The 19,946-nt window shown below is 39.5% G+C and overlaps 4 protein-coding genes across 6 annotated transcripts in view; 2 read left to right on the top strand and 2 right to left on the bottom strand.

The window, feature by feature from the left end:
* Nucleotides 1-1,550: 1,550 nt before the first annotated feature.
* Nucleotides 1,551-8,140, bottom strand: nsun3 (NOP2/Sun RNA methyltransferase 3). The gene is made up of 6 exons (XM_005937165.3): nucleotides 7,733-8,140; nucleotides 6,725-6,828; nucleotides 6,120-6,643; nucleotides 5,658-5,812; nucleotides 4,873-4,994; nucleotides 1,551-4,013 (listed from the first exon to the last, which is right to left on the bottom strand). The coding sequence occupies exons 1-6, from the start codon at nucleotides 7,892-7,894 to the stop codon at nucleotides 3,680-3,682; spliced, it is 1,401 nt and encodes a 466-aa protein (XP_005937227.1). The 5' UTR covers nucleotides 7,895-8,140; the 3' UTR covers nucleotides 1,551-3,679.
* A 673-nt stretch (nucleotides 8,141-8,813) lies between these two features.
* LOC102313499 (ATP synthase F(0) complex subunit C3, mitochondrial) lies at nucleotides 8,814-11,559 on the bottom strand. 2 transcript variants are annotated; one of them, XM_005937166.2, is made up of 5 exons: nucleotides 11,428-11,559; nucleotides 11,048-11,140; nucleotides 10,529-10,600; nucleotides 9,584-9,783; nucleotides 8,814-9,161 (listed from the first exon to the last, which is right to left on the bottom strand). In XM_005937166.2, the coding sequence occupies exons 2-5, from the start codon at nucleotides 11,084-11,086 to the stop codon at nucleotides 9,047-9,049; spliced, it is 426 nt and encodes a 141-aa protein (XP_005937228.1). In that variant the 5' UTR covers nucleotides 11,087-11,140; nucleotides 11,428-11,559; the 3' UTR covers nucleotides 8,814-9,046. The 2 variants fall into 2 exon arrangements, with proteins under 2 accessions (XP_005937228.1, XP_014193868.1); XM_014338382.2 differs by lacking the exon at nucleotides 11,428-11,559 and adding an exon at nucleotides 11,286-11,403.
* A 2,044-nt stretch (nucleotides 11,560-13,603) lies between these two features.
* On the top strand, nucleotides 13,604-16,819 carry rrad (Ras-related associated with diabetes). Its single transcript, XM_005937168.3, has 5 exons — nucleotides 13,604-13,859; nucleotides 14,139-14,529; nucleotides 15,143-15,216; nucleotides 15,340-15,544; nucleotides 15,866-16,819. The coding sequence occupies exons 2-5, from the start codon at nucleotides 14,157-14,159 to the stop codon at nucleotides 16,141-16,143; spliced, it is 930 nt and encodes a 309-aa protein (XP_005937230.1). The 5' UTR covers nucleotides 13,604-13,859; nucleotides 14,139-14,156; the 3' UTR covers nucleotides 16,144-16,819.
* A 111-nt stretch (nucleotides 16,820-16,930) lies between these two features.
* Nucleotides 16,931-19,946, top strand: part of cdh16 (cadherin 16, KSP-cadherin) — a 49,464-nt gene continuing 46,448 nt past the window's right edge. The window contains exons 1-4 of one of the 2 annotated variants that reach the window (XM_005937169.2): nucleotides 16,931-17,102; nucleotides 17,597-17,648; nucleotides 17,746-17,844; nucleotides 19,560-19,694. In XM_005937169.2, coding sequence (XP_005937231.1) covers nucleotides 17,604-17,648; nucleotides 17,746-17,844; nucleotides 19,560-19,694 — 279 coding nt within the window. In that variant the 5' untranslated portion in view covers nucleotides 16,931-17,102; nucleotides 17,597-17,603. Of the gene's footprint in view, nucleotides 17,649-17,745; nucleotides 17,845-19,559; nucleotides 19,695-19,946 lie in introns of both variants that reach the window. The other variant, XM_042220999.1, reaches the window with a different exon arrangement.

The following is a 19,946-nucleotide window of genomic DNA, read 5'->3' on the forward strand; positions in this document are numbered from 1 at the left end:
GTTTTTTTGTGTTCTGTAATAGAGCCTGATTAAGAAAACATGTGTTTTTAATGCAGATTAACAAAATCCAATCATTGGCTGACCTCAATTTTTCATTCTGTTCAGACATCGCTCCTCAGAGATTAGTCGCGAAACAATCAATCAAAAGCAGCAATCCTGCTCTCCCTTCCACTGATGGAGTATCGGCAGATGATGATGTTTGAAATGAATGATGGATACCCCAAACGGCACTGAATCTATAGACCCAGTTGTTAGCTGTCCGACACGTTCATCGTCAAATCCTTAAGTTAGACATTTATTTGTTTTACAGGGTGTTTCTTCTGGTCACAACCTAATTGGATTTTAGCTACAGAAATAATGAATTGGCCTGTTCAAGTCGGTGCTGTAATATAAAGAATATCATATTATAATGTTCTTAGCAAAAAAATAAATTAGTTGCTGACTTCCTTTGCTTGATTGAGTGGGTTTCAGAGGTTGTTTGCTGAAAACTGCTTGCTGCACCAAGAAACTGGGTTAATGGCAGCAATGAGACTGAAACATAAGATAAATTTATAGATTGTGGTTGTAGCTTTATAGCTTACACATACAGCGTGCTGCTGAAGAGCTTTCAGTTTGATTTGCATGCTATAGCTGGAATTTCAAATCCATTTTTCATCATGTTTCCATCACTTTAAAATGATGATATACATAAAAATTGTAAAAAATAAATAAATAAATAAAGGGGTAACGGAAGTAAGGATTAACTTCATGCCACCATGTCCAAACACAGAGTGACAGAGCTGAGTGTAGCTAGACTAAAAAAAATGGCTTTCTAGCTTTACAGAGCTCAGACCAGATTAGTCTGCTTCGCTATAGTGTCCTCTGGCATTCGGGACTATCCTATGCTCCACATCTCTCTCTCCTTCATTCTATCTACTGTTCTACAGTTCCTCCTCTAATTTTCCCTCCTCCTCTCTCCTTATTGTCAATGACTAGGGTTTTAATGATTATATCTGGCGGTGTCACAAATTAATTCCTGCCTCTCTGGCAAAAAGCTGTTCCCCACCTGATTATGCAAAGCAGGCCTACATTCTCTCCCTTTGAAGTGGAGGAAAAGCTGCTTAGAGATTCTCCCCTTGAGGAAACACTGCAATATGGGGAGCGTCAACAAACCAGGGTTCACACAAAGGTCAGCAATATGGTTAACCCTAATGAAGCCCCACTTCATCTCCACATCTCACCACTTTTAAGTTGTGCTGATGTTATGGTAGCGTAATGATTCGCTCATATCAAAGACTGGAGCTATTTTTCGAAGACACTCAAAAGTGGAGCAGAAGTAGGGCGGCCAGTATAAATAGCCATATAAATGCACTCAAATAATGCTTGTGTCTATGGCCACACGGAGTAGTCGGATGAAACCGGTGCAACGCTATTTCAGCAATCATGTCTTTGACGGTGTCTCGGAGGGTTGCTCGGAAGCACCGGCCTTATATATTTGATGCTTCCACACATAACTGCCTTTGCAAGAGCTTATTTTGTCACTCCGTTATGTGCAGAAAGGTTGGAATATATGACTTTTTGTATATTATTGTCTGTGTTTACTGCCAATACACCTTTTTCTTCTGATCTGAGCAATCACAGGGTGATGAGAAGCTACAAATCTTTCATGAAATATCTACTTTTCACACAAGAAAAGTCCTCCCAGGTAATACATCACTGCAAAATGCAACAGTAACACTAAAGGGGTGTATGACAGCACATATGAGATTATTTCTGGACAGTGCCGTAGAGCAATAGCAGAAATAAACAGAGAAACTGTGTTAATTTGATCATTACTGCTCTTCCTGGCTATTAAACAAATCTCTCAGACAGAAAAACTTTAGTTTCTGGTCGAGTCGGCAAACATTTGGACTTGTTTTTGCATTACTTTGACAACATCCAACATTCACATTGAGTATGGGTGTTTAGACAGAAACTTGAAAAATTCTTTGAGGACTTGTGTCAAAAGCAAATAAGGCTTGGAGACGGTGGTGCTTGTCTTCTTATGTCAACTCCCATTCTCTACCATTATAAGGGAATTTAAAAAGTCGCTTCAAACAGACTAAACTGTGCAGGTGTTTTTTATCACAACTCTTACATCATCAGCTCTCTCCATCTTGGTTTCCTTCAGCTTGACTGGGTGGCAGCTTCTTTTCTGCCCGTACTAATAGGGTTTGTCCACAATCAGAGAGGCTAGGACCACCTGGCCTATGAAAGCCTTAGCCACTCAGTTACTATGTGGTTCTCCGCTTGAGCAGCACAAAACTGCATCTGCCATCTCTTTACAAATTCACTCGCTTACTACACTCACCATTGTTTAAGCTATCATGATTTCGTAATTCCTAAATAAACATTTTCTTAATTGGTATTTATGTGTGCGTGCCTCCCTTGTTGTCATGGCCATGCAGCCCGCTTTGCGACACACGCCTGCACTTCCAAGAAAATAACAGCAGCAGTTCAGACTCAGACACAGACCTGCCAACAGTTTCTGCAATTCTGACAGCTTTGTTCCTCCTGCAGGAAATGTGTGTTGTTGCTTCATTTTTTAATATCTGTCTGAGTGTGTGAGTGCTGTTTGGGTTTGTATTTTCATTTTAGCCAGCAGCTGAGTGGAGAATATTTTCTAAACACGGCGGCGTTACAGATTTACAAGCTTTCTGATGTGTGCGCATGTCCTCTGAACCAAGGTGGTCGTCCTTGTTAACCGCAGAATGGAAAGAAGGTGGATTCAGAGGTAAACAATACATTAATGTTTAATATAGAAAAACTCAGTTTGTTTTTATTGTTGCAGCGGTCACTGGGAGGCACTAACTTATTAGCTTTTTAGCTTATACGGTGAATTTTTTGACTGCTGCTAATTTACATATAGTTTCTGCAGCAATATTGCTGCTGACTAAATATAATAAGTCCTGTATTCACTCTTGTTTCAATGTGCATTGAGTCACTTCCAAGTTAACCGTCGCCCTCTGAGGCTGCTAAATGCTTCAATTAGATAATTTTACTGACAAAGAGCTGATGGTGTGAAAACAGTGAAACTGAACCAAAATGATACAGATACAGGGTGGACAAGTAAACAACTGGCTGAAATGAAAAATAAAGCCTTCCTAAGCCTAGGGGGGCAGCGGACCTGTGGAAAAAGAAACTCGTGAGTGATCAGGTGGCTGCTTTCACGCCATTTTCTCTTTATTTCACACAAACTGCCATAAAATACTGCTCACATGTGTTAAGTACTGGAATATTGTCTAAGTTCTGTCTTTGATGCGGATAGCTCGAGGTGAGTTTAACTGATGTGAGCAGCGTTCTATTTTTATTTGCTTAAATCTCCTGCAACACACCCACACACACACAGAGAAGCCAGCAGCTACAAACAACAAAAAACTGTAGCTGCAGCACTTATAGTTTAGCAGATGGTTGGTGTTGCACTGTTAAAACAGGAGCATTTATGACTTTCTTAACCACGTTTGTTTTGACACCGATGTCTTTATATCTGCGTGTCTAAACTACTGCTGCTGCTTATTTCCTCTTGCATAATTGGCACAGGTAGGCACTGTGCGTATTTGCAGTGTTTTTAATCTAAATTTTAATTTTGGTGTTTTGCACAAAGTTATTGTGCAAGTTTAGTTATGCCATTTCACTTTTTGTCCCCGTGCATGGTAAGATTTTATTTCCGTGTTCTAATCCGAGCTAAAAACATGGGTCCCCATGACTTGCCAAGCTGAGGGACCACAAGAATGCCAAGTCTGTGGCGATAAAAGGACACAGAAGCGTCTTGTGTCTTCGGGGTTGCCTCCTGAGTTGTCTGTCCATGTCCGGGGTTAGAGCTGAACGTAAAGTATTTAGATAAAGGAATGGCAATCTCCTCCCACAGGTCTTCAGCTTCAGCCTCAGGAAAGTCCTTCAGCACCGTCTCAACCACAGAAAAGTTCTCAAAGCTGGACAGAGTGCAGGTTGAATAGACCACAGTGCCTCCTGGACACACCGCCAACAGTGCAGACCTGTAATCAGCAGACAAATATTCCACCTTAGACCTCAGCTAGAATTAAATTGTATCAAAGAATATGCTGTAACCATTCAACCAACCAATACACATTTTCACTTTAAAAAACTGTATATGCTGTTTCTATATTGTGCTTGTTGGTGTTATTTGACTGATTTAACTGCAGTCTGATCTGCAAACTACAACTAAAACTGCAACTGCTACAGCTTCCACTTGACTCTCCAAGCTATTTTGAGTTGGAGACCTGAAACAAAGTTTATTTACCATCCAATCTACCTGAAATCTTTTTTTTCAGGGGGTTTGTAATTTTACTGACGGTTGGTGCAGTGTTTAGCAAAGTCACCTCTTAGTAAAATGGTCCTTGGTTTGAACACAAGAGACATCTAGGGTCTTCCTGTGTGGAGTTTGTGTTCTCTCCGGGTTCTCCGGCTTCCTCTCACGGTCCAAAATCATGCTTCTTATGTTAAGTGTTGATTCTAAATTGACTGTAGATGCCCTATAATAACTGGGACAGGCTCCAGCTGGATAACCGGTTAAGTAATGGATCACTTCCTCCCTGACTGATCCTTTCTCACCTCTCATCTTTCTTGATTATCTAATTACTTATTTAATAACGATGTTCCCACAGCAGTTCTGCTAAATCCAGTTACTCTTCATTTCTTGATCTACAAGTTTAGAACTTATCTCTCATTTGTATTCACTACTGGACTATGGTACATTCCCTTCATTCCTTCAGTGCATTTTAATTGCGTGCTCATTAGGATAGTGAATGTTTTTTTTCTCAACCTGTAGAGATATTAGAGTACCATAAGGCTAATGCATAAGCAGGAATTTCCAATGTCAGAATGGGTGCTTACCTAAGCAGCTGTGCTTGGAGTGAAGGAAGCCTGGCTCTCTCCTTCAATCTTTGTTCCCCCTGCTGGCTGTTGCACGAATACAGCCAGCTCCTGTCATTAGAACATGGAGCATCAACCAAAACCTACGGCAGCGAGAGAAAGGAATGCGAGTAGTTGGTGCCCATGTCAAAGAGGAAGAGCAAGGGAATAAGAAAATGTAAGGAAAATGAAAAATGCTGCAGGTATCTAAAATAATCCATATAAATGTCACTTTCCCCACGGCACCTGAGCCATCAACAGACCAATTTTGGTCAGTGGAGGTGGAAGATAAATTTCCCCTAAAAACCAAACCATTACCATTTAAATAAAACTGAATAAAAGACAACAGCTTTGAAGTTTTTACATCTGAACTTTGAACCTTTCAACAAGTTTGTTCTCAGATTTTGGAAATCCCTCAAAAAAGCTCCTCTGCATTTTGTTTGCACTCTATTACCTTTCAGTCTTTTTCCCCTCCTACGGTGCCTTACTCTAACTCTTTTTAGCCCTTTTCCTTTTTTCAATATTGTGTTCCAATATGAGTCACTTTGAGTTCTTTGATTCCTCCCAGCTATTTGTCTGCTTCTTCTTGGCTCCTAGTTTGAATAAACAGTTTTCTTTTTTTTCCTCTCTGCTGAGTTTATTAGTTTCTGTTCAAAGGCTTGCTGTCCTCATTCATTTGTAGCTGTGGCCTTGGAAAATAAGTGTCACCCTATTTTACAGGACAAAATCACATGCTGCCATAAACATGATAGGATTTCTTTGCCAACCTTGTCATATAAACCCGCTTCGCTCTGCCCAAAAGACCGTCCGTCCTGTGCAGACACAATCACTCTGCTTTTTAGTGAGTGAGGCAAAAACGACTCCAGGGTTTTGGCAAGCCAGTCCCGTCTGTGAAGATCTGGTTCATTACAGCAGAGAAGCGCTGGAACACAGCACAGGGCAGCATTACTGATTATAGTATTCAATGCAAATGGGTTATTCGCAGCAGACAAAAATATTCCTTACAATCATCTGCAGCGACTTAGATGCAAAATGTGTGTTTAATATTCAAAATAAAAGCCAACATGTTTCTTTTTCCCCCAAGTTCTTTTTACCAAGCACACATAATCTGGAAAAAAGGCTACACTGTGAACATCCCTTTACTAATAGAGTAATTCATTTGGGGTTGTTTTAATCCGATTAAGTATAAATAAAATCAAAATAAAGTCTTCTAAAAATGTCTCTTTTACCTGGGCTCGCACTTTGCATTATGGCTAAGGCTTTCCCCCCAGGAGCAGAGCAAAGATCCAGAACCTTTTCGCCATCTTTGACTTGCAAAGCCAGCACTGGAAGCAAGGATGCAGCATTGAGGAGGTAGTACTGCTTCAGCTGGCCAGGCCTGTGAGCCTGAGAGGGAAATCGCAGGGGGGACGGGTGGATGTAGCACTGTAATGAAGGAGGAGGAAAACTGAGGGCGGGTTCTGACTGAGAGTCCTGACCGAGTGCAAAGGAGCTGTTGTCAGACTGGGGATGGGGATGGGGGTCACCTGGAGAGCCCTTGGAAATGCAGAGAGTTGACAGAGTATCTTTTCCTTCTTGGTATTTAGAATTTAACACCGTGGAGGGACCATTAGAATGCAGCACTGAGACATCTGCTTGTGGCAACAATGTGGAAAAGCCCTGGGCTCGAAGAATCTGTGCAATGCCTGTCACTGCAGTGAAGCGATTGAGCATGATGCCATACTGCCATGACTGAGGGTCCAGCAGCACTTCTCTGAGGGACAGAATTAATCTCAGTTTGGAAAAGGTGGAATTACTGTCCACGTGCATAATGATTATTTCAGGTGAAATTTACCTTGCATATGGCCACAAGTCACCAAGTTCCTCACTGTACTGCTGGTCAAAGTGATCAAGCACTGGTTGACACAAAGTTCTTTGCTTCTTGTGCCTTTTTGTTACCTATTACATGAAGACCAGGCAGAAATAAAATTAGGCAAATCTATACAAAGTAAACTTAAAATCCACTTTAGGCACATTTTCTGCTTAGAAGTTGAAAGTCCCACTCAGGTAAAAACTTTTTTAGACCACTATCTCAGGAAACACATCTTAAATAAACACTACATACACTGATAAATGTACAATTTTTAATTTTTTATTCTATTTTCCAGCTCAATAGTTCATGTACAAAAATAACTGATGCACATTTAAGTTTTGCTGATGTTCCCTTTAGGTTATGGAAGAGTGAAGTTACAAAAAAAGAAAAAAGAAGAAGAACTAGGGTCTTATACAGCAGCTACCCCTGGTGGATATCCAGTGTAAAATCAACCCTGGGAGGTTTGACTGTACGTATTACATATAGATCTGGTCAAATTTATTATCCCAACTAGCCTGGTGGGGCTTTGACGTCCATCTTTATTGATACTTTGGATGACTACAAGTATCTGAGTCAACTGATTTAAATAGCTATGAGTTTTTATTGCAGTAAATACAACAATATTTAAAAACGCGAAAACTAGCATTGCAACTAATAAAAAAACATGTTATTAAAACATTTTATTTAACATTAACATTTACAAAAACTAAAAATTTAATTGGGACGAGCAAGCACACTCTGGAAACTGAAACTAGCCTGGGTTAAAAAAAAGCAAAAAAAAAAAACAAGACGAAATTAAAAAATCTGATTAAAAATAAATAATGAAATACAAAACTATAATAACCACGCTGCTTTTAATCCCCCTGAAAACATGCAAATAATAGATTTTTTAATTTAAATTAAGAATTTTCTATTTTGTTGAAAAAAGTAAAAAGTAAATGACAAACACTGGGGGGAAAAGTAGGATACATCATATTCCCTGATGTTTACCTGGTTATTTCGGGGATCCTCTGGATTAAGCTGCTGAGATACATTATCGCGGTCTGTGTCACAGTTACCCCAGCGACACCGCCACAAACGTGTCGGCGTTAACTTCTTAGTTTTAAAGCTAGATTTTCTCCAGATACGGCACAACTGCGTTACTGAAAACATTTAGCCCGTCTTATTGATACTGCACAGCTGATACGTCCGAATTTATTTTCGGCAACGTTCAAATCTATTTGACACAAAAAACACTGGCGAACACTTAAAAACTAACGAGTACGTTCCTCAAATCCTTCCCCTCACTACAAAAACGGTGCTTTAGTTCCACCTATTAAACCGGAAAAACTGTTGTCGTTGGTAAGGGTGTAATAATGGACTCAAACCTGGCGGAGACAGGTTGACTTACAAAATATCCAAGCATTTAAAAAAAAAAAAAAAAAAAAAAAAAAAAAACTGCATTAGACCCAGGTGGGGAAGGACTTTTGTGTCTACATAACGTACAATGTCAAGGAACCGATTTTAAATGGAAATTTTAGGAACTCTGTTAGCAGCATAATCTAAGGGATTTATCTAGTCTCAGTGAGGGTCGATTTCGTTTCAAATAGACGCAATATAGCAGTTCTACAACCATCTATAACATATGGTGGAGCCTCTGCCATGGTTTGGGGGTTCAGTTTATCCATAGATGTGTGGAATTGAGTCAGATTTTGATCATCTAATTGACTATGACACACACACACACACACACACACACACACACAGTAAAAGCATACCTGGATAGAAAAAACAGAATTTGAACACTGTCGATCATGGACTGGCCTCTCCAGAGATCGGACCTCAACATTTTTTGCCTTTGTGTTGTATTTCCATTTAGGTTTAGACATTTCAATAAATCGCTGCACCCATTTCCATGGGCATAATCTAAATAAATAAGCTACATTTGCTTTTAAATCACTTCATTCCACAGCTTGGCATTACAAGAGTACGAGTTTCTTTTAAAAGGGAACAGGTCCATGATCCTACCAGGTATCCCCCATTATGTTTATTGAAAGCCCTCCCACCTCCCCTCACAAATGTACAAAAACAATTGAGGAATTAAACATTTTATTTCTGTTACTGGTTGCATGTTTGTTAACAAAAACTGCTGATTAAATATACAACGAGGACACAACAGTCCTTGAAATGTTTTGCCAGAGTTTCATACGTGAATGGATTCAGATCTTTCAAGAACACAAAGATAAACATGATAACCAGCAATCACACAGCTGTTCAAACTGCTTATTCTTGTTAACATTGTGAGTTATCCTTTCACAGCTGGTTTTACATGGCGAACAGAATGAGGAATGCAACCATCAGACAGAAGAGACCCATAGCTTCAGACAGAGCGAAGCCCAGGATGGCGTAAGAAAACAGCTGCTGCTTCAGAGAGGGGTTCCTGTGAAGACAGAGGGGCCAGTGAGATAGATTAAGTAGTGCTGATGCCTAAGAAGTACAGCTAGACCAAAGTTTTCCATGATTGACTTGGCTTAAAGCACAATCAATAATTAGTCAGTGCTAAATAAGTCTTTAATATCTTATTTTCACGAACAAACATTATTCCTCTAACTTCACTTTCCCAGTGATTTTAAGTGATGCCATTTAGAATGAAGTATGCCAAGTATCTTTTGGTTTTATAATTAATCACCAAATGGCAGAAATCTACTCAGGTCTCCTCTTTCTTTTGTCATTACCTGTTCACTAGGTCACATTATTTTAAGAACTTGGGTATTAAGTAAACAAGACTAAAACGTTCGCTTCTCGACAGTAAAAATAAAATAAATGGCCTCATTACTACTACAGGGGACTTGTTAAATTTACCTGGCATATCCAATGATAAGGCTGCCAAACACTGTCCCAATTCCGGCTCCAGATCCAGCGACTCCCACAGTGGCAGCTCCTGCTCCAATGAACTTGGCAGCAGTGTCGATGTCACGGCTCACGGCGCTGGTTTGGAATCCCCGCAATGCCACTTGCTGCTGGGAGACACCGCCGCTCAGTGGTGCCAGAAGCGAAGCAGTCTGAAAAACAACCACCAAACTATCAAACACAATAATTCCCACACGGTAAAGTTTACTTCTAATGCAAGCATTACTTCTGCTAAAAATTTAGACCCATCAAATAAGACCTCTCTAAAGAAAACTTATTTTAAGATGTACTACATCTAGCTTCTATTCGTACCTCATCACATTATGGCCCATTTTTGTGGGAACATGAAGATTTACCGTTATAAAATTTAGTTACTAGTTATTGAGATTCTCATTTAACTTTAATAACGCCCACATGGAGTTTTCCCCATTTGAAGATTATTATAGTTGTATATTTATAACAGAAATACACAGATGCACAGTGTGTAGGGTTGCAAAAACAAAATGGAAGACGTTTCATACACTCTCGTTCTGTTTGTTCTTTCATAACAATGAATTAGTCATTTTTGCTTTGGCTCTGACCAAAGACAGCATGTTAAATCTACCCGATTACGATATGTGGCCATAATTCCACAGTTAACAATTCAATATACAGTTCAGCCTGCAGAAATGTTTCTTTGGGATAATGTGAGCAGGGTGGCACTATTTGTTGGTAATAAAAACAATCAATGTGCTTCTTTGTTAGAAGATCTCAAATATATATGCAACTACTGCTACTACTACCGTTTAACTTAAAATAAAACAAATCCGTATTTTACCTTTTCTATTTTTTGCACAGTGTTAATATAGAAAATGACAAATGTCACTTGATGAATGGTGTGCTCTGCGGGCAACTCACCTCTGCTCTCCTGCCGTCTGACACTACTGCTGCTGAGAGCGGTCTGTACAGCGCCCTGGATCCAGCACGGACCTGTGTTAGAGGGGGGAAAGTGTTTTGACATGATTCGCCATAATTTATGCTAGAACAGCATTAGAAAGACCTACATCAGCTGCAGTGACAAAGCTTTTACATATATATAACACTACAAGTCAATAACAGAGACCCATTAAAATGTTTCTCTTGATTCTCTTTTCAAGCCTTACATGGAATACGTTATATCCTTTAGATTAAGTTTGTGGACTTGGAGGAAATGATGGAAAACCAACACAGTGAGCTTCCTCCTGATTAGAAGCTAGGACGTCCTTGTAGGTATGAGCATTAGCTAACTTTAGCAGAGGGTCAAAGACTGCTTCGCAGCCAGTGTTAGCAGCCTACTTTATAATAATTTACAATGACGGAAGTGCAGCTAACAATACTCAATCAGTAAACAGGCGCAGTTTAGCAATTATCAGTTTTCATTCATTCAATCAAACTGACCAGAGAGGGCGTGGAGACGAACTTAGAGCAGGCATACATTACGATGGGACGTTCTGGTCAGGTCACCCACAGCAGCTGGAGTTTATCCGAAGTCTACAGATTAAAAACACATGAAACACAAAAAACAAAGCGTTAGCTATTTGACACTGCGCCTTTTGCTAAACAACCAAGTACAAAGTCTGCAAAAATCAGGTAGACACGCAATTAAGGTCAAGAGGAGAAAAAAACCGCACAATACCGCTAAAGGCAAGTTAGCTGAAAATCAGACGAGCTACACGACGCTGTGAATAATAGACTACAAAAATACGGAGCAACAAAGAACACTTAAGAGCATATATTTAATTCAAACCCAGTTTCTGACAGAGGAGGCTAGCACTCACCGGTTTGCAGTAGAGGTCGAACGCACGAGAGGCTTGCGCATGTGCAATGTCACATTTATTGGTTGGTTTCCGGTGTCATGGGAAAAAAGTGATTTCCGGTATCTGCCAAATTGATCACAAGAGCCTTAAAACTTTTGTAAATGACTTGTTGGCGTATAATCTGTCAAGCTGCAGAAATTGCACCAAACGTAAGATAAGAGTTCTATAAATATATTTTAAGTCGCCAAAAGTACTTGGTTGATGCTAATGTAGATAAAAAAAAAACGCAAAGTCATTAAGATAACAAAACTGGTAATTCTTGTATCTTATAACTCTTTCGTAAATCGTGGTGGATACAGTATACTTACCAATATAAGCAACTGACAGACAATTGACATGAAAAACACAGGAATATCAGAAATCACCTCAGAAGGAAGCATTATAAAAACTTTCTGTCAAATCCAAAGTTCTGTACTGTTTTTACTGAAATTTATTTATTTATTTATTTATTTTACTAATGTTTATTCAGTTACTAAATCTATGCATCTTATATGGCTTTATTTTTTATACAAATTCGTTGTATTTGTGTTATGGCCAATAGATGGCGACATGATGTCTCATCTGAGAAAGGCATGTGTCACATTTGCTGTACATGTTATTTACACATTTTGGGTTGCTGATTTAAAAGATAATGTCAGTTTTTCTTTCTCATTTTGTTGTTTCACAAGTGGCAATTAGAAACACGATCCAGATATTTTTATTATTATATTTTTCTATATCTTTGAATGTTTCACTGCATCCAGTGATGGAGGCTGTTCCTTGTCTGTACAAATGCCAGTCTAAAAGGTGTCCTACTTAAAAGCGGCAATTACTCTGCATCCGTGGGAACTGTTCATTCTGTCCAGTTAAATACATGAGAATATGGAAACTGTGTTGGAGAAGCTGAAATATGATGAGAACAAGCTGGACTTAATTTTTAAAAAATAAGTATTTGTGACTAACTGTATGTGATTTTTTTCCATTTGTGTTTTAAACATCATTCAGTTACATAATATCAGCTATTTTCTGGAAAAGAGTATAAATCCAGGGTGGTGTAGTGATGGTTTGTTTTTTCAGGGTGGTGTGAACTAAACTATACTTGATTATGTAATGTTGAAAGATTTAGTTTCTTTAATAGTGAAAATTACAGTGGAAAAATGCAAACATCAGCAGAAGTAATACTTAAGTCACACTCATTGTGCAGTATTATAATATTAAACACCTGGCACACTATAGTCGAGTTCAAAAGGTTCAACTGTAATGCCTGCACGTAACCACAAGAGGGCAGAAACGCACCATTCAGAGTTTACAATATCCACTTGAACGTGACACTTAACAATATCACTACCAGCCGTGCCGTCATGCTGTTGGCCTGATATTCAGCCAAATAATTATGCAGAATATGCTGGATCCATATTTAGCATATCAATACATCCAGACGTGAAATATAGAAAACTAAGGCTTTCTGTGTTTCTCCTTTAGCACTAGAAATAGCCTCCACACACACCATTTAAAGCCTTTTGCACAGTCAAACAGTATAACCAGAATAACGGATAAAGATTAGACCTGGCTGCTTAAGAGGAGGCGTCTACAAATTCAAGGACGGTTTTGATGATTGCATCATTTATTTCATCGTGGAAAGACCAAGGTGGTGGGATATATGGAGTATAATCCACCACCTACAGTGTATTAAAATTTTATGCATTTATAGCACCGTTTAAAAATGCTCCGAAAATTTAATTTAAATGTGGTTGTATGAAGCCCTTGTCTAATTACAAATATTTAGCTTTTTATAGAAAGTATGTATTATATTATATTATATTATATTATATTATATTATATTATATTATATTATATTATATTATATTATCATCATAATATCATTCTCATGATATTACATACATGTAGCATTGACCACCGCGCTGTGGCCACGGTGCTCATAGATCAGATCAGTTGGATCCAGACAACACATTTCGTTAAGATAATTAATTTAGTGTGTGAACCTGAACACACTTGCATCGTGACGATGTGAGGCTATAACATCCCACCTAGAACCATCTCCTAGATATATATCAAATATTTATACTCCAGCTTTAAGTGGGTTTCCCCTCTTCAAAGTCTCATCTCTGGCCGCCCCCTCACAAGTAAGCTCCATTTGAGGATGCGGAAGGGAGATTCCTCAGCTCTTCCAATCATACACCCCCTCCGCAGCATGATGTTACCGTTACGCACCACTACAATAAACGGAGACGCGAGTCTCCGGGGCGAATCCCTACTACGTCACTCTACTCCTGTATAAATAACCCGAGCAGCGACTCTGATCAGACTCGAGCAAAAACCGCTTTTCGACTACAGCAACTTTTTATACCAAGGATTACTGGATTGCCTTCGTTGGATTTAATTTTCAGCACCGAGTAAGTGTTTTTAAGGGGCCGCTGGGGAGAGATTTCAAGCTTTGGTTAGATTTTGACCTTTTTTTGTGAATAAACATGTGGGCAGATCAGGTCGACCATTTTTATATATATTTACTTTAAATGTGGGATAACAGCTTTTATTTTACAATATGACTTACAATGGTAAACATATTTGTAAAATGATCTCCCACTGTATTTCTGTGCAGACCTTGATAGCGCTTCTTTCTTTAAATGTGGCTGAAATGATCGCAAATTTACGCATGGCACATCTATCCACAGATCCTCGATAGAAGCACAATGACTTTGAACAAGGGTGACAAATTGAGGAACATGGACAAGAGGAGAGGAAGCGTGCCCTTCCCAATGAATTTACCCAATCTACACAGGAGAAGCATGCCCGTGGACGACCGCGACCTGCGCGCCACGACGCCACAGACGGGACAGACCGACGAGCTGTCCAATTTACTGCGGTGCACGTCCTACTCCCCAAGCGAGCAGCACCGTGGCAGCTACGCCTCAGACTCCTCCGACTCGGTGATCTCCACCAGCAGCGAAGCGGACTCCCAGGTGTACAAAGTGGTTCTCCTCGGGGAGCACGGTGTCGGCAAGTCCAGCCTGGCGCGCGTCTTTGGAGGAGTTGAGGATGCTAGTCACGACTGCGATGAAGCAGGTAAATGGTGATGCTGGGGATGAGTCATCAACCATAGCAACCCACACTCTCAGACACACACAATGAAGATATTTCATTGTCTGTGAAGATATGTAATAAATGGGCATGCCAACGGCTGCTTTATTTTATTTTATACAATACTGAACAAACACTAAAATATATAGAAGGACGGTTATGACATATTTTAAAGTAATATTACTTTTTAAGTGCACTATTACAATTTACATCACCACACTTATTTCCAGTAGATTTAAAACAAATGCTGCAGTTTTTTTAAATTACAGAAAGGCTGCACTAAAGCTGTACAATTCAGTATTATATGAGGACTGTGCATGCATTGATTATTGCTATTTCCACATACAGTGCGGCACCAGCTGTCAGAAGCACACCCAATAGCACTATGTGAAGGGAAACTACAAAAGGCCAGTGATGGCGTGATCACAAACTGTGATCTGGTTTAATGAGTAGACTCAGAAAGAAAAAAAAGTGCCAAAAATCAGAGTGGAAAAAAAATAGCAGCAACACACTTTGACAGCAAACACGATTGCTCAGATAAAAGACACTTTGCTCTGCCTGCCAGTGTGTAACACAATATTTATTTTTCCTCCCTTAGGAAACACTTACGATAGATCTATGTTGGTGGATGAAGAAGAGGCATCCATCGTGTTGTATGACATCTGGGAACAGGTGAGACTTATATATTATTAATGAAGTATTTGTCCATTTGCATTGATTCAGGGATTTTGAAATTGTAAAAGGTGCATTCAGCCATGTATGATGTTAAATTTAGTCTCTGTTTCTTTCCTGAAGGATAACAGCCAGTGGTTGAAGGACCAGTGCATGAGAATGGGAGACGCCTACATCATTGTGTATTCAGTGACAGACAAATCAAGCTTCGAGAAGGCATCGGAGCTCCGCATTCAGCTGCGCCGTGCCAGACAGTCAGAGAACATTCCCATAATCCTTGTGGGCAACAAGAGTGACCTGGTGCGGTCCAGAGAGGTGTCCGTAGATGGTAAGTGAGATTAATAAACTCGATCTTAAAATGTGCAGTCAGGGGAGGTAGATTTGAATCCACTTGACTAAAGCCTTGCTTGAGGCATTTCAAGACAGAATCTGACAGATGGTTGAGCTTCACTGATTTTGCTAGGGTCAATCCACTTTTCACAGCTGACTGCTCAGGTTGATTCAGGTTCCTCTGCAGCTCAAGCAATCTGCCAGAGATTTGCCGCTTTCATGACTTAGGGCTAATTCGTCATCTCTAAGCTTACAGTTTTCCATTTCAGTGTGAACTTTCTCAGGGTTTTAATCTTCTTTCCTGTGTTCTGCATTACAGAAGGAAGTGCCTGTGCAGTGGTATTCGACTGCAAGTTTATCGAGACGTCTGCATCACTTCACCACAATGTGCAGGACCTGTTTGAGGGCATCGTCAGACAGATCCGTTTGAGAAAAGACAGCAAGGAGGAGAACGCCCGGCGCATGGCCAACTGCAGACGCAGAGAGAGCATCGGCAAGAAGGCTAAAAGGTTTTTGGGTCGCATGGTCGCACGCAAGAACAAGAAAATGGCTTTCAGGCAGAAGTCAAAGTCCTGCCATGACCTAACAGTTCTCTGAGTGACAGATGGGACAGAAGGACAATTTTTTCCCCCTTGGCCTCTGAAGACCAGATGCTGTGTGTTTTAACACTAACCCAAAAGGACTAACAGAACTGTACTGAAATATATTTTTGTTTTCTAGACATCAACCAAAAGCAAAAAGAAGCTATTGTTAATGAAATGACTGATGTTGTTTGAGTTATATCATGGTGATAACCTGCATTTATTTTATTGTCTGCCTTAAACACATTGTCATCAGTATGTATGAAAAAAAAAATCCACAAAGGCTTGTTATTTCTATGTGCTGCGAAATTGCCTTGCGGTTAGGTTAATGTTGTGCCCTTTAACTAAATGGGTAGGGGGTGGGGGGTGATGTATATACTAATATTTGAGTCACGCTGAAGGCAACATACATCTCATTGTATTGTAAGACAAGGCAAAGGATAATGATGATAGGTATTCTGGAGTCATATTTTACTTGAAGTGTGGTACGCAGGTTCGTGCCTCGGCAGAGTTACTGAGGACTATTCAAAACATCTGTTATTCTATGTTTTTTTTCCCATAACGCTGAATTCAGGTTGTGAATGTCTGAGTAAAGCAATAAGTTATACTAGTCTTGTGAATTTTGACATGATTTGAAAATTCTTTTTACGTTGAGTTCCTTTTTCAATAAAATATAAAAAACAATCCATAAACTGCCTTCTGTCTTTAATCCCAAGGCACCGAGGCATTCAGCGTAACGCAGCAGAAATTGAGTAAATGTGGACGTACATCCTCATCAATATTCATTTGATCTTATCGGTGCAATGGAACCTCACTGGTCACTGGTTTTGCAGGAAGGAAAACAGGCAGTTAAGCATGTTCCTCGCAAAGTGTTAACCATTAATCCACCAAAAGGAGTACAAGTGCTCAGTTTTTCCACCCAATTTAAACTCCTCTCACACCTCTCAGAGGGAGCACACGCATCATTTGGAGAAGGTAAGATGAAACATTTTTGTTTAGAGAATAGAGTTTGTTTATTAATTTTCTTTATTAATTGCATGTTCCTATATCATAATTACTGTCGAGCTACAGTATACCCACAGCTTATCTTTTGTACTTTGGAGGCTTTAATTGCAGCTAGAGGAGTTTGTAAGTGATTACCATGACCATAATTCAGAGTGATTGGGTACTGCTACACAGCTACAAGATATTTGTCAGGCATTAATGATGAAATACGCTTTGTTTTTAGATTAACCTAAAAAGAAATTGACTTTTGCTTTCCAATCAAAAGTGTCTTTCTTGTTGTCCACTGTGTGGGCTCAAATGTGGCATGTAGTGGTTTCATAGGTGGTTGTGCATTTGAGTGCACGCTGTTGCTCATTTAAAAACTGCGAAATCCTCTCGTAAGTGGTGCCTCTTTAACAAAGTGTTTGTCGTGCTAAGACCAGTTGGTCTGAAATGCTATGATTATACATTTATCCCGTTTGCAGGGGGCACATGGCCGAGAGAGGAGCTACACCAATGCTCTTCACAGCTCTCATAGTAAGCAGATTTTTTTGTATTACATTAACCTTTCATACTAAGATAACATTATTGCATGAACCTTTAGCTGCTACCAAGACAATATTTTGTTTCACAGTGGGCAGTACTTTATACATCTACACCATGTGCTGGGACGAATGTTAAAATTGGTGTCCCTGAAAACTACGATGGTATTTTCCCATGGTATCTAACCAAGGTAAGGCACTTAAAACTTCTTGTACTTCTTGTGCTCATTTTCCAAGAAAGCAGATGTGTTTCTCTAAACGTAACCTTTTTAATCATGGCGATTAGGTAATTATATATCTAAGCAGAAATACAAGCTGATTTGATTTCAAATGCACTTTGGTAAGAATTCTGTGTTGTAAGCGTGACCTTTCACTATTTAAAAGTCAGAAATGCAAAATTTAATCAAGATTTAACATTTAAAATCATCATTCGGTAATCAGTAACATGTTGAAAAATAAACTGATAGAAAAGGAAATTATGCTGCAAACCAAAGCTGGATCTGTGTGTTTTCCTGCACTCAGACCTGAAAGTGTATAAACCTGGTAATTGGCATGTTCACAATGCTTGTCAGGTGTCAGCCTCAGTCTCTGCATATAGTCCATCTGGGTGGCAGACAGGATGTTTAATTCATACTTGTCAGTCAGACCTCCTCTGGGTTATGCAACAGCATGAATGTTGGCATTTTATTGGGCTGGACTGTGGTGTCGTCACGTCTTGTATGAAACATAGGAATATATTTAGGCTTTGATGTCAGTCTGGGTGTCATTTTGACTCACACACAAATAGCCTGTTAATGGCCACAATGGAGGATAATAACCCCACTTTGTGTTATAAATGGAATAGACATAATAATTGCTTCACATTCGTTTAAGGCAAAAACCTTTTCATGAAGTTGTGTTCGTCAGAGAGGGCTAAACTCGCAGATTACTGTAAATACGCAGTTTCAGCGTCTGCTCTAAAGTAGATTTTTCAGACGCTGCTATATTTTTTCTTCAAAGCATCCATGAGCGTCCTCTCATTAAGCACTGCAACATTGTATGGATTTTTTGTAATCAAGTAATTTCGTCATTGGGGAAGTTGAATGGCAGGAGGCTGGTAAATAGAAATTCTAAAGCATATTTTACTGTCAATAAAACACTTATAAAAGCTCAAACAAATCAGCCTGTTGGTCCATTCCTGCTTTGGTAATGCCCTTTCACCCACCCAGAAGACCTCAAAATAAATCATAAATGCAGTGAAGGATGATGTGAGAGCTGGGACGGGGTGAGATGGAGGCAGATGATCTGTTGTGGTGGCCCCTGAAGGGAGGTGTCTAAAGAAGGCGAAGAAGAAGTAAAGATGTCCTACTCAGTCTAACTCAAACTCTATCTTATTCAAACATAAGTACACTTTGTGGCTCTTTTGGGGCTATTTTAAGCAGATTAGCACACTTTTAACTAACAAAGTGAATAAAGAGAGACAAACGCGTAGCCTCCAGATGAAGACATCGGATTTAGATTCAACTTTGAGAATTTCCTTTATCTTTTATTCAAGTATTTGAATGTTATTTTTTTCACAAGAAGCCCAAAGGAATGTTGCTGCTTGTTGGCAAACCACAGCTCTGCTTTCTCATAAGGCATATGGAACAAATGGTGGTCAGCTATTGTGGGAGCTCAATTATTGTCTCTTAGTGAACACGGCAGAGAGTAAAAAAAGCTCAATTTTAACCAACTTACCAGAAAAGGATAAAACGTGAAGAGCAGATTATCGCTTGCACTTTAATCATGCTGCATTTGTTGCAATGTCATCTAGTTTAAATGCAGGTGCATCTGTGTAGTTGCTTGTAGTGCCTGTTTTTTCATTAACCATTAACCAGGATGACAAACTGATTGTTTTCATGCATACTTTTTGTCTTCATCCCCACAGCTTCAAAGCCTGCCATCTAATTATAGTGACCTGGTGGTAACAGGAGATGATGAGGGCATATTTGGAGTCGATGCTCAGTTTCTGTACGCCCTAAAACCACTGGACAGGGAAAAGCAGCCATCTTACTCTCTGCAGGTATAAAAACATTTCTTTTCTGATCATAGTGCACCAAAAGCAATTTTCAGTCATGTTTCGGCTAATGAATGACTTTCTCCAATGTGCCATACAGATAGTTCACATAGAAAATACATTTTTATACTCTTGTTCATCATCTTGTTCATAATGATCACGTGCTGTTGTTCAAAGCAGTTTGGGGCTGCTAAACGATTCGCATGAACAGGGTGGACGCGGGCTCCAGCATGTGTTTCTTACAGAACATGTTTGTGT

The sequence above is a fragment of the Haplochromis burtoni genome, unplaced genomic scaffold, assembly GCF_018398535.1.
Source record: "Haplochromis burtoni strain Fernald_Lab_line unplaced genomic scaffold, NCSU_Asbu1 Contig_59, whole genome shotgun sequence".
Classification (NCBI taxonomy): domain Eukaryota; kingdom Metazoa; phylum Chordata; class Actinopteri; order Cichliformes; family Cichlidae; genus Haplochromis; species Haplochromis burtoni.

Coding starts and splice junctions, on each gene's coding strand:
- nsun3 (XM_005937165.3), bottom strand. CDS start 7,894: ATGTTTTCAGTAACGCAGTTGTGCCGTATCTGGAGAAAATCTAGCTTT. Junction 6,644..6,724: donor GACTTGTGGCCATATGCAAG/GTAAATTTCACC, acceptor TCTGTCCCTCAG/AGAAGTGCTGCTGGACCCTC. Junction 4,995..5,657: donor AAGCGGGTTTATATGACAAG/GTTGGCAAAGAA, acceptor TCGCTGCCGTAG/GTTTTGGTTGATGCTCCATG.
- LOC102313499 (XM_005937166.2), bottom strand. CDS start 11,086: ATGTATGCCTGCTCTAAGTTCGTCTCCACGCCCTCTCTG. Junction 10,601..11,047: donor TCGTCTCCACGCCCTCTCTG/GTCAGTTTGATT, acceptor CCTCTAACACAG/GTCCGTGCTGGATCCAGGGC. Junction 9,162..9,583: donor CTTATCATTGGATATGCCAG/GTAAATTTAACA, acceptor CTGTCTTCACAG/GAACCCCTCTCTGAAGCAGC.
- rrad (XM_005937168.3), top strand. CDS start 14,157: ATGACTTTGAACAAGGGTGACAAATTGAGGAACATGGACAAGAGGAGA. Junction 14,530..15,142: donor TCACGACTGCGATGAAGCAG/GTAAATGGTGAT, acceptor TTCCTCCCTTAG/GAAACACTTACGATAGATCT. Junction 15,545..15,865: donor CAGAGAGGTGTCCGTAGATG/GTAAGTGAGATT, acceptor TCTGCATTACAG/AAGGAAGTGCCTGTGCAGTG.